The sequence below is a fragment of the Lissotriton helveticus genome, chromosome 2_2 (assembly GCF_964261635.1).
Source record: "Lissotriton helveticus chromosome 2_2, aLisHel1.1, whole genome shotgun sequence".
NCBI lineage: Eukaryota > Metazoa > Chordata > Amphibia > Caudata > Salamandridae > Lissotriton > Lissotriton helveticus.
In genome coordinates this window covers 352387484-352400927 of record NC_136060.1, presented here as the reverse complement: position 1 = coordinate 352400927, position 13444 = coordinate 352387484, and the positions used below count along the sequence as shown (strand labels likewise).

At 41.1% G+C, this 13444-nt stretch overlaps 1 protein-coding gene across 1 annotated transcript in view; it reads left to right on the top strand.

The window, feature by feature from the left end:
• Positions 1-13444, top strand: part of ACOX3 (acyl-CoA oxidase 3, pristanoyl) — a 502436-nt gene that overhangs the window by 302620 nt on the left and 186372 nt on the right. The window contains exon 12 of the mRNA XM_078678532.1: positions 3964-4086. Coding sequence (XP_078534658.1) covers positions 3964-4086 — 123 coding nt within the window. The remainder of the gene's footprint in view (positions 1-3963; positions 4087-13444) is intronic.

Here is a 13444-nt window from a genome sequence, read left to right as displayed (position 1 = left end):
GAACGCTCTGTTACTAACTTGTCTTTAACCTCCAGGTGCCTCCGTGATAGAGATCTCTTCTGTGAAATATCTTTTCTAGAAATGTATTGTATACTTAACCAGGAGACATAGGAGAGTTATTTTCTTTTACCGGAAAAGAGAACCTATTCGAACCAGTTTGATGTCTCTTCAGGCTCCAGTCGTAGACAACCACATTTCATCAAAATCATCCTAGAACATATTTACCAAAAGTATTTGAAAATCGAATAAATCAGATTTTGAATTTACTATGCGGTGGGTTATATAGTTGCTCCCAAAACCAATTTGTGAAAAAAATTATTTTCATTCACAAGTAGAGATTATAGTCTTTGCAGTGAGATAAAACTTTTAGGGCCACATGCATCATTGTAAACTGCTGTCGCAAAGGGGCAGATTCTGCAAATCTGCCTCTTTGCGACCGCAATTTTTCCATTTGGGATGCGTCATCCCATATGCAAAAATCGGTATTTAAGTAATCACTAAAATTGCGATTACTTAAATTGAGATTGCATTTAGGGAATCAGAAATTGCAATTCCCTAAACCAACACCCAAACAAAATGTGCGATTTCACAATTAAACGCAAATTACTATCAATTCAAAGTTGATGGTAATTTGCAAGAACTTTGAAAAATGCACAAAAGTTAATTTTTCAAAGTTCTCTGTTGCACACATACATGTCCTTGGGGCATGTGTGTGTGCGCAATATGTTTTGAAAGTGCAACTTGAGGGGTGCATCAGGGTGTCCTTTTGGTATCCTTGCACCCTTGAAATTGCATGCGCAAATTGCGAGTACCTATTTGGTGCTTGCAAATTGCGCATGCAATTCCCATTGATTCCTATGGGCCTCTAGGCCCATAGGAATGAATGGGAAGCAATTCCTTATTTGCGAATCACAATTTGCAAGTCGCAAATCATTTTTTTGCGATTCCTACATGCATAAGCATTTGCGATTTCTAAATTGCGATTTCTTAAAAATCACAATTTAGGAATTGCAAATGCACAGTTTAATGCATGTAGCCTTTAATCCTGTCCCTGCAGGGACATGCCAGTCCCAGTATTGGCCATGGCTCCTTTTTATGTATTATGCGTCCCGGCTTGGTGGATTCCAACGCAGGTTTAGCTACAGCCTTTTACCATTGCAGTGTCTGCGTGGAACGATGTTTTTGAAGCCTTACTTCAAAACTGTAAAACTACACTGCAATCCACACAATCCATTTGATATCTATTATATCACAAAAGAGGTCTGGAAAAGGTTTAACGACTACAAGGGTTGACTTCCCTACTTGATATGTCAAAGCACAAAAAGAAACCCTTTAGTCTATGTACATTTATAGCCTTGCTGGGCACCTAACTACCATGGAGTGTCCCTTTTATAGGATGGTTGTCCTCACCCATCGTAGGTGGCATGCTTCATCATTGGGGACTTCTCGTATCTTGAACAACCCCGTCACTGAGAGGGAGGAGATCAGGGATGTTTTCGTACTAAGAGAGGTATACTTAATACCCAATTGTGGAGCTCGGGTGGTGAGGGCAGCAGAGCAAGTTAAAGTGATGGTTAAAACTAACTGCAGGGTTTCAAGAAACTGTTTTAGGGTGACCCTGGGCTAGGATTAAAAACAACATGACTCTACAGGAATCATTAGACCCACTTGTGTGTCATAAAATGCTCGACATGCCCAGAAGGTTTTGAGGCTTTCTTCAGGACCTAGAAATGTTCAAAAAGTGCTCAAATCAAATAAGAATTAAATCATATTCACAATATATACAAAACCAACCATGGATCCCATGAAATGTCAGGGAGTGAAGGATTCACTGGCGGTAACCTGCTGTAGTTGGCTGTCACGCCTCAGCCCACCCTCTTCATTGGTGTGGCGAGTGGCATGCCGGCTCTCTGGTCATCGAACAGAGATCCCTGTTGAGCCCAATGCCAAGGTCGGTTGAGGCGTGACACCCGACTACAGCTGCAATTTTGCCCCAATAGGTTCTACAAGAATTTCGAGTACATTTAATGATAGGTATTCTTCTTTCACCTCAGGTACCTAAATTGCAAGATAGCACGGTCACCTCCACCAATATTGCTTCACGCAACACCACCTAGACACTTCTCCCAGGAAAGATAGTGAGGCCAGGTTAACTTTGATGATCGGAGAGGTGGACAGTGTGCTTGCCCCAAACAGTGATGCATTTCACGTATGGATACCATGCCTGGAGCATGGCTTCTAGCCCAGATTCAAACCACTAAGCTAAAGCAGACCTGTTACTCCTAGTGGACTTTCAGATGCCCTGTTAGGAATACCAGGCTCCTTTCAACCTGTAAGATATGTATATGTTTCAGTTAGAATTCCTTTAATTCACTCATACACTGCAGTGACGCCTCCATATCTATGACTGGATCTCTGATGGGGCAGCCCTAAACCCAGGGCAGCATTCCTGAAATGGTGAATCCCAGAATACTTCAGGGAGACATGTTCTGAACCTATTGCATTTACAGAGGAGTCCCAAAGACATTTTCAGTGTACAGGCCCCATACTGGGGCTCTTGCTGTTGACCCAAAGCATCTCTCTATACTTACAGCAGAATCCCACAAGCCCTGCTAGTACTCCCATGCACTTCTGGGATAGCTGATTCTTATAAGCCCTGTGTGGTTACCGGGAGGTATCCATGCATGTTTGAAGCTGTGGTTCAGAGTTTGCACACCGAGCTGACAAGGGAGACTCCAGAATGTCTAACTCTTAGCCCAGAATAATCATGATCATCCTGAAATTCTGCCCTCGGTATGGAAGACCAATACAGGTCAGTGGGTGGAGTTGAGATCACTGAATTCAAGCTTTACCCACTGACCTGTAATGGTCTTTCATACTGAAGGCAGAATTCCTGGATTATGAGCTATACCCACTGACCTGTATTGGTTTTTCATACCAAGGGCAGATTCCAGGATTCTGAACTCTACTGGCTGAACTGCATTGGTCTTTCATTCCAAGGGCAGAATTCCAGGATTCTCAGGTCTTTTCTAGACTAAGAGAATTAGACTACTTGGCGACTCCTTTGTCAGTTCAGTGAGCAGCCTCTGAACCACGCTATTAGATACAGAACAGCAGATCCCTCTATATCCAGGGCAGAATACCAGAAGCACCATGAGGACTTCCAAATCTTTGAGACACCACCAGTTAGAAATCCTGGAAGCCTCCATGCACATCTGTGACTTGACCCTTAGCCATAGGATTAATCCACTGACCCAAGATAGCCATATGTCTGGCAAAGATCCACAAGCCCCATAAGTACAGCAAGGATGGATACCTTAGGGTGGCAAGCATAGGGACAACCCCTGACACAGCTCCAAAAAGCTCAGGGGCATATCCGAAGCATGACCTTTGTCCCTGAACTTCTGTTGCCAACTTGAACAGCAATCAGTACCGTTGAGATATGCTTCAGTCACTGACCTCGGGCGTCCCACAATGAACAGCGCTCCATGAGCCTCGATAAATAAAAAACAAATGTATTTGGGAAAACGGCGATTACTTTGGAGACCATTGAAGAGAATTGTTGGGCTATCAAAATAGATTTATAATGACATTCTATTATGTTGAATGTGGATACGTAATAACTTCAGAAATAAAATAGCACTAAGATACACAATACTTGGCTTGATTCCAAGTGAACCTTCTCAGATATGGCCACCAAAATCTCCCTGCAGACAAAATCTAATATTGCCCAACGAGTTGATTGCTCTCGAAACTTTAATATTGATTACTTTCAAAGAAATTCCTTCCTGGTTAATATTTGCAATACTGTACGCAAATAAAGAGATTATGTGCATATCAATATGCTATACTATTTGCATCAGGGATTTGGTAGAAATTAAGTGGATATTTAATTCAAGGTATGTAGTTCTCCCAGTCTCATGATGATCTTTTAATTACTATTTTTATTATTTTATTTGAAAGTGAATCGATTAGGTGATATCCGAAATGACAATGACCCAAATTGCACTTACGAAGGAGACAACAATGTTCTACTTCAGCAAACCAGTAACTACTTACTCAACTGGGTGACTTTAAAGCATGAGGGTATGTATGCACACACGTCTAGTAAAATATGTATTTATGTTTACAGTTATGGTTTTTGATTTAAATTTGTATAATTGAAGCATAGATCCGTGTTTAATGCACACATTCTGCATAAGGTGTCAGCCGGTTAACTTGGAAAAATGTATCTTCACCTTGAAAACATTAACATGGTGTTCTCTTGTAAAATCTGCAGTGTGAGAGTGACAAGTCAAGATTGTGTTTTAGAGGAACTGTTATGAGCACGTCATAGCTTGTAAATTTTCTAACAAAGAGCATGTAATGTAACTACATTATTTCCATGGTATTATTTTATTCATGCAGGAGGGGATGCTGGGATTCTGCAAACTATCTCTTCCCAGAGACGCAGTATGATATATATATATAGTCCGGAGAGTCAGCCATCTTGTGTCTCGGTAGAATCGAGACACAAGAGGTGTAAAAAAAAGGGGGAAATGATTGAAAGGGGGCAGGGTAGACACCCCCTAGGTTTTCTGAGGGGGGCCTAGAAGGACCCTTAAAGGCAAAGAAACTATATATATTTTTTTTAATTTTCACGGGGTAAGCGCTGGGTGCGTTCCCATGTACGCTTACAGGTACGCGTACCCTGAGCGCACCACGGGGAAAAACAGTGTAAAAAATTAGAGTAAACAAATAATTTAGAGTACTTACAGGTAGGGTAGCTCTGAAAAGAGCTGTTGTGTTATGTGGGTGTTTTTTGTACCTACAAGTAGGTACCGATGCAGAGTCTGAAATTCAAGAGGAAGACTCTATTCCCCTCATCTGTAAAATGTACAGCATCTCTCCTATAGATGCCTTGCATGTTGTAACGCAAGTTGTTGTGGTATATGGAACCCATACCATAGTCTCTGAGGAAAGCAGAAACAGATTTATTCACATGTTTCCGTGGACAAAATTGGTTGGACCAGTTCCATTTTTGCCTTTGGCATATATTAGAATATACCAAGGCAGTTTTTGGAAAAAGTGACATCAATTGCCCAAAGGTGTCCTTTAAAAGCATTTCCAGACCTACCCCAGGCAAAGTGCCAAGGTCATTTCTACCATAGTGCACAATTATGAGGTCAGGGTGTGGTAGATGCATAAAGGATTTTACCAATGGTATCAATTGGTGACATCTCAATCCTCTCTGGCCAATCCACATAATATCCACATTTGGTAAATCAAGGTTGTAAATACCTCTGTTTGCTGCATACTTTTCACTCCAGTGAACAAAGCTATGACCCACAATCCAGACCTTAGATGCGGTTGTAGTCAGATGAGTTTTGGAAATGAAATGGCAGTTTGCAAGTAGGAGTTATGAAAAAAAAGTGGTTGACTCAGTTCTAGCGACGAACAAGATGGCTGCCAACACTTCCTGGTTTGGAGTGTTGACAGACAGTGGCAGCCAATCAGCATGCCTTCCCGAGAAAGCTTCATGCTCATTGGCTGTCAACACTTCTAACCAGGAAGTGTTGGCATCCATCTTGTGCTAGTGTTGACAGACAGTGGCAGCCAATCAGCATGCCTTCCCGAGAAAGCTGCATGCTCATTGGCAGTCAACACTTCTAACCCGGAAGTGTTGGCATCCATCTTGTGCTCGGTAGACTGAGGCACAAGAAAGCAGAAAAACAAACATGTAGAACACAAAAAGGGGGCAGGGTAGAAACACCCTGACCCCCTAGGGCTGATCAGGTGGTCCCACTAGGATATTAATATATTTAAACATTATCCGCTAATAGAATTAGCATTTAAAAAACCTTTGAAATTCACTGAAAAAACCATAGGTTTCAGGCCTTATATAGTTAGGAATTAGCATTTAAAATACCTTGCAAATTCACTGAAAAAACCATAGGTTTCAGGCCTTATATAGTTAGGAATTAGCATTTAAAAACCCTTTGAAATTCACTCAAAAAACTATACGTTTTAGGGGTGTTATAGTTAGCTGGACATTTCACTCATACAAAACCATAGAAATTGCTCCTATATAGTTAGTTGTACTAACTATATTTCACGCACCCGCAATCCACTGCTGATGATGTCACATATTACATCATTCATGACATGGTCAGTGACATCACTGATGACATCTCAAATGACATCACTGATGACATCATCCACGTGACAATCATATACAACTTTTCCTTCTCTGGTAAAATCTTTCATCACTCTTTGTAAAATACAGAGTATCATATTTGAATCCATTGACACAGCAATACAAGTATCTAAAAACCCACTCAGTGATTCCTAGATGTATACACACATCTAATCACTTACCTGTAGATTCACTCATACATGCTGTCAATGAACAATAAAACACTATAAAAAATACTTATACACCTATATCGACATTACACACCAGCACACAACCTATTCACATATGAAGTTATCCTACTCACTTATGCAAACAATGGATCATACTTACATACTCACTTAGCTACACACTTATACAAACACCACTTCATAGTAAGTCATACTTAGTGTATTATAAAATCACTATTACAAGTATACAGTCACTCACACAATCATTGAGTCTTATGTATACTTATACTGTCACATACACTGCCATATGTTAGAATATGTAGTTTTAACTTCATATATCTAATGAATCAACTATTCACACATTTTTGGGCAGTCACACACCCCCTACCGAACCACACACACATTCACTCTCCCATACAAATACTCAGTTAACTAATTAATAAATAAAATACACTTTCACATAGCTAGTAAGCAACTGGAGAACCAGTTTACACAACAACTGACAAAGTGATACAGATATTCACCCAGTTTAGTCACTATCCACTATATTTAGTGAGAAACTATACATTGTTAAAGTAAACAGTCAATTACACTACTACTAAATTCTCCATCCAAATATTTATTTTTATATATCCACTCATTCCTCAATGCAAATTGCTTATATATAATGCATATTTAAATAACAAAGCAAACCACATTCACTGGATGATGTCATCAGTGATGTCATCAGTGATGTCATTTGAGATGTCATCAGTGATGTCACTGACCATGTCATGAATGATGTAATATGTGACATCATCAGCAGTGGATTGCGGGTGCGCAAAATATAGTTAGTACAACTAACTATATAGGGGCAATTTCAATGGTTTTGTATGAGTGAAATGTCCAGCTAACTATAACACCCCTAAAACTTAGAGTTTTTTGAGTGAATTTCAAAGGTTTTTTAAATGCTAATTCCTAACTATATAAGGCCTGAAACCTATGGTTTTTTCAGTGAATATATATATATATATATATATATATATATATATGTATATATATATATATATGTGTATATATATATATATACATACATATAGACGCGCACACACACACACACACTCTTTCTCTCTCACCCACACACTCTTTAACCACTGTGAACAAGTATTGTGTCTCTGAATACACTTGGAAGGACTGGAGCGGTCTTTATAGCCGGTGTGTGGCCCCACAACCCATTTTAGAAAGTTTGTACAAGCTTCCCTTGGTTAGAGAAGCTGGTAATTGGTTCCTGGTGCCAGGCATCTGCACTCAGGAGCTGTTTTTACACTCATCTGTGAATAATGTCCCAAACAACTTTCCCTTGTGTAGAGTACAGAATTGTGAAACACGTGTGAAGCACTGTGCAGCACAAGCTAACCTTGAACATTCAAGCTGCCACTACAATCATAGTAAGTGAGTACTGTGTAGCACCATATCTACCAGGATGCACTGGGAAGAACTTGTATGGTCTTGTTAGCCGTGGTGTGTGATCCACCACCTACAGCCGATCAGTCTTGTCCCTGTTCATTAGGATTAGTTTAACATAAAATGGCAGGCCACAGCCCTCTGAAGAGAAACAAAAGGTACCCCATCAGCGTCGACCTAGTTGAACCTCATGAGTGAGCTTTATTTATTTATTTATTTATGCGTTTTTATATAGCGCGGACTTTACCCGAAGGCGTCAGAGCACTTCACACAAGGAACAGAACTGTTACATGAGGAGAACATTATACGTGAACAAATTACAAAAGCAGACGTTAAGTTACATGAGGTAAAAGTGACAATTGTGAGCAAACAAAATACATGAGGTAGCAAAGGTGCCATGAGGAAAAAGTGACAAGTGTGCAGGTTATAAGAGAAAACAAAGTACAAATAGAGGTATAATACTGCAAAATAAGCTAGACACTCAGGCACAAGAATAAACATAACGTAGGCAATGGTGGCACTTGTGCAAGTATCAAAGGCAAACAAAATGTGAGAGGTAGCATACTGTGTGTTACAAGGGAAAGTGGTGTGTGCAAGTTACAAAAAGGTACCAAACACAAGTGCAAGGATAGTACAGTAGTGAATGTTAAACACTCCAACCACAAGAACACACTGGGAAGGCACTTCCATAGTCAAGGAGAATAGAATTTTCAGTAAAGGGAGGTCTTCCTTCAGATAATAGAGTGGGCATGGATTACTTTTGGAGGTGTTTTTGGAGGAGGAGAACTTTGAGGTCCGTTTTGAAGGCCTGGGAGGAGGCGGTGGTCCGGAGCTGCGGTGGAAGGGAGTTCCAGATTCTCACCGCGTTGCCTGAAAAGGATTGTGCCATTGTTCTTTCCTTCTTGAAAGTGGGAGGTTCAAGCAGAAGATTTTCCGCATTACGTGATGGTCTAGAGCCTCCAGAGAGCTGCAGTTTCTGCTCTATGACATAGTTTAGGATGTCCCCCATGTCTGCAAAGACCCGTTGCATTTAGAGCATCACATTAAAAAACCAAATGATTTTGGTTGGTAAGCTTGCAAAAGCCTCATCCACTTGCAGTCACACCGGGCTGCGTTGTAGCGCATGTTTTGAGGTGAAGCCGGTCTCATGTTTCTTTAGTTCCCGTTTAGTGGTCATACCCTGACAATTCGTGCTCTACCTTTTGGATAAGGGTAGGACTGATCTTTATGTCATAGCTCCCTGTCTGGAGTGCATAGTGGGCAACATAATAATGGACTTGAATGACTTCCAAGCAGGCTGAACATTTGGAACCAAACCACCCATCATTTCTTTTTATAATATTAGCCGAGTCATTTAAAAAATGAATTCAGGACACTGGATGGCAATCAAACACTTATCCCTGCTCCAAGTTCCCAACTGCTGGGGAATCTGGTGCCTTGCCTTTTATTTTGTCCCTGGCGCCATGGTAATCTAACGTGCATAGAGGCCTTGGCTGTTCTTTGAGAGTACAAGGTGCAGTACCTGTCATGTGAGGGGCCTACAACGCATACCTTCCTTGTGGACAGAGGAATACTGTTTCTGTACTGGGTATAGCACATAAAGAGGTGGTGGCAGCCAACCATATTTTTTGGTTGGTAGTGTTACAAGACCCTCTTATCTAAGTCAACGAGGCGGCAGCCTACAGGCCCACATGTATAAAGTTCCACTGTTATTGCCTAGAACCTTGTGGTGGCATTTTGTGTTTATGTGCAGTATGTATGCATGTATAAGCTATGTGTAGTGCATGTACAGGATGTGTGTGTCCAGTGTGGTAGTAGTAGGGCTCTTTATGTCTGAGCACTGTAGCCAGTCGGATCTATTTTGGATGCCCCAAATTTAGCATGGTACAACATGGAGAAAGAGGACAGCTTCTCCTGAAAGTGGTAGTGTATACTGATGTGTCTGGAAGGCTGAATCCAGATTCTAAAGTGAACGTGGTGGAAATAGGACCACTTCAGAAATTCCAGGAACACTTTGTTAGCAAGAGGCTGCTGATCAGTGTGTTCTGTCCACTGCCATTTGATAAATGGAATGGGGGTGTGGGGGCACTGCAGTTTATGTTGGACAAGGTGTAAAAGTCTCTAGGTCAGGTGTGCATTTTCATGTGTCTCTGATTACTTTTTCAGAGAGGCTGGTGTCAGCCAGGTACAGAAACCTCACACTTCATTGTGCCCATGTTGTGGGTAATCCAGTTTGAACACCCCTAGTACTGCCTGCTCTGAGAAGCATCTCTTCACACACAGGCTGTCTGGAGAGCAGACTGAGGACACTTTAAAGAGAATCATCCCAAACCGGTTCTGAAGTTTGAGGCAATGGATCCAAATCCCCATTTTAGAAAATTGGGATCCAAAACACCCCACTTTATAGCATTTGCGTGAATTCTGCAGTGACCCATGTTGGGCTGTAACTATCTACTGCATGAAACCTACAGCGGCCTTTCTCGAGCTATAACTTCGGAGCTCCCTTAATTCAGCTCTGGCTCGGGTTGAACTGCAGCTGCTGTGCTGTGTGGCTCCACTGGTGGCCAATAAGCACAGTGTTCAAAGATGAACATAAGGACTTGAGACTACTTTTTTCCCACTAATTCCATTTAACTTAGATGGTATTAACCAATCCAAAGCCTTATTACTGTTCCTGCAAAGATAAAATGCCTTTGTCATTTGTTTTTTAAAAGTCTGCATGAATAGCATTTGCAATTCCTAATGTTATGCTAAAAAGGCAAAATGCTTTGTGACATTTCTATCTTGCTGTTGATGGTATTGGACTTATCCAATGCTAAACAATTCTGCTTGAAAAGCAGACTTTTGACGTGAGGAGATGTAGTTTATATGTAGATGTGTTTATATAAAGGAGCAACTCTCAACCGAAAGACTGGGAACTACTCATGTGTGCCTCCTTATGTTTTGTATAACTTATTCAGTAGGCCAATCTTGCAAGAGCATTTTTTATAGATATATATTACACAGATAGTGAAAGTGCAATAAAGTCGTGGTTAGGTCAAGGTTTTCATTGCACATTGATTTTTTGCTTTCTGCATAACTTTGGCACTTTCCCATGACATTTATATTTTCCAGGAGGGTAAACTAGTTTAAATGGTTTAAACACAGCCTCCTACACTCAATGGGGATGTTTTATGGAAAAAGTCCCAACTTTCCATTGTTGTTGTAAAAGTTCCTGTTAAAGGATAAGATGAAAGAACCTTTACACTAAATGGTAGGGGTCTTAGAACCACTAAGCTCTGTTTCTACTCTTGTATATTTCAGCTATCATGCAAGCGAGGCAGTGCCAAGACATTTTGACATTTTCTGTAAAACAAAACCCAGAACTATTTCCAGAGCCAGATATATTAACTTAAAAGAAAATCTTATAAGAGGTACTAACATATCATGTTGTTTTAAAAGGCGTTGCTTTAATATGCCATTAGCAGAATACTTGAGAAATAGTTTGATATATTCCTATCTAAAATTGTATCAAAGACATTATGTCAAAATTATGTATTTTTTTTTTTTTTGTATCCTTATCCACGTTCATGGTTTCTGGCTGCCAAGCAACAGAAGAAGGTAGTGGGGCACATAGAGTACAGTCGTGCTGACTCAGTCGAAACTGGTTGGGAAGACAAGCGGATGGTGGTAACAGTTCCCATCAGCAACGCATGACTCATTCCCAACAAACCAACTATGTTGCTCAAATGACAGGTGACACCAATAAGCCAGTTGCTATCATAGCTGATGCCGAAGATAGTTGGGCATTGCAGAGTGATTAAACCATGGCAATGTAATCATCGGACCTGGGGAAAAAAAAAAAAAAAACCCAGGTTTAATGTGTCCAGTCCAACAAATGCCAAAAAGCTCTTTTATCTTTCTTCCCAGCCCTGGCAAGGTCTAATTTCGAGATCTGTAGAATAGAGTTACACCAATCGTGAAACGGGGGGGGGGAGCATCTTTCCAATGTTTACAGATTTCTCTTCGAGCTGCCAGAATGGAATAAAATAATAAGTTCTTTGCTGGACTTCGAGTGTGATCCACAACTCCAAAAATAACCATACAGAGATTAATCACTACATTTGAGCCAAAAGAAGATGAAAGTTTTTTGCTAATCGAGTCCCAAAAGATCTTCAGCTGGGGGCAGTCGAAGAACATATGAGTATCCAGGGCCTCTTTTAAACCCCACCTTAGACAAGCCACAGGGCCTTCCAGAGAAAACTTTGACAACCTCTGAGGGGAATAATATGCCCTATGTAGGGTAAAAAGATGGTTTCAACGCAGCCAAGCTGGTTTAACTAAATCCCAGAGGACCCTCCAAGAGAATAGCCAGAGATCTTTTACATGCACGCCTGGCATTAATTCTCCCCACAGTAACTCTGGAAGAGGGAAGTTGGCATCGATCTCCTCCAATATTAAATTGTACCACACTGAGATCTCTTTCTTTGCTGGTGGTTTATCCATCAGAAGAGTTTCGAGTTCACAGCCTCCTCCTAGTGGCAAGTTTGTACGTCGTGCAGATTGTGTGGTTGCAGCTTGAGCCCAACTCGATATTTGAAGATATTTAAATCTTGACATGTTGGGCCCCACCTTTTTTACTAGATACTCCAAAGGAAGCAAGGTCCCTTCACCAAACAAGTCTCCCCAGGTAGATATTCCGGCTTCTCTGAGTGGGAGTGCTAGTAAGTCACTCGCCCAGCTTGGAGCCAAGGGTAGGTCCCAAATTGGAGATCTACTAGAATAGTACCCCAAATTAATTGCAGATCTAATCTTTGCCCAAGTTCTTGCCAGGCCATGAAGCACCTTCAGTTTTACTTTTTTTTTTTATTTGGGATCTCCAAACTTGAAGAGGTAACCTGATAGACCAACTCCTTCACAGCGTAGGAGAGCCGAGAACATGTTGCCTACTCCCTCTTCTGTTGGTGTTTTGAGGAGCATGCGTGAGTGCGAGAGCTGAAACGCCCACGCATATATCTGTATATCGGAGCCCGCCAGACCACCTTTCTCCCTACGGCGCCTGATCTTTTTCCAGGCTATCCTAGGATGTTTGTTTTTCCAGAGAAAGGAAGAAATTTCTCCCTGTAACTTAGCCAGCGAAGAAGGGTCAAAGAAAAGTGGAATTGTATTAAACAAAAAGGAAACCTTTGGTAGGTTTGACATCTTTACAAGATTCGCTCTTCCCAACAGAGACAAAGGGAGGTGTTGCCAAGATCTCATTAGCTTACGACACTCTTTTGCTATTGCTGCAAAATTTAAAGGGGCAATCTGACTAATGTCTTTAACGATGTTCAGCCCCAAGTAGCGCAGGTTTTCACTAAGATATTCATTAAAGCCACTCGCATCATCGTTCCAAGTCATAACCTCTGTTTTTGAGGCATGTACCTCGTAACCTGACACTTCCCCGAATTCCAAAGCTAATTTAATTGCTGTAGGAAATGCGGTACTGATATCCGAGGTCATTATCATGACATCGTCTGCATAGAGGGCCACCCTCTTTTTCCAATCTCCATATAAGAAGGATTTGATGGTATTATCCTCTCTTAATCTCTGCGCGAAGGGCTCTATGTAGAGATCAAATAGGAGAGGGGATAGAGGGCAGCCCTGCCGTGTACCTTTAGTTATTGCAAAGGGTTCAGAC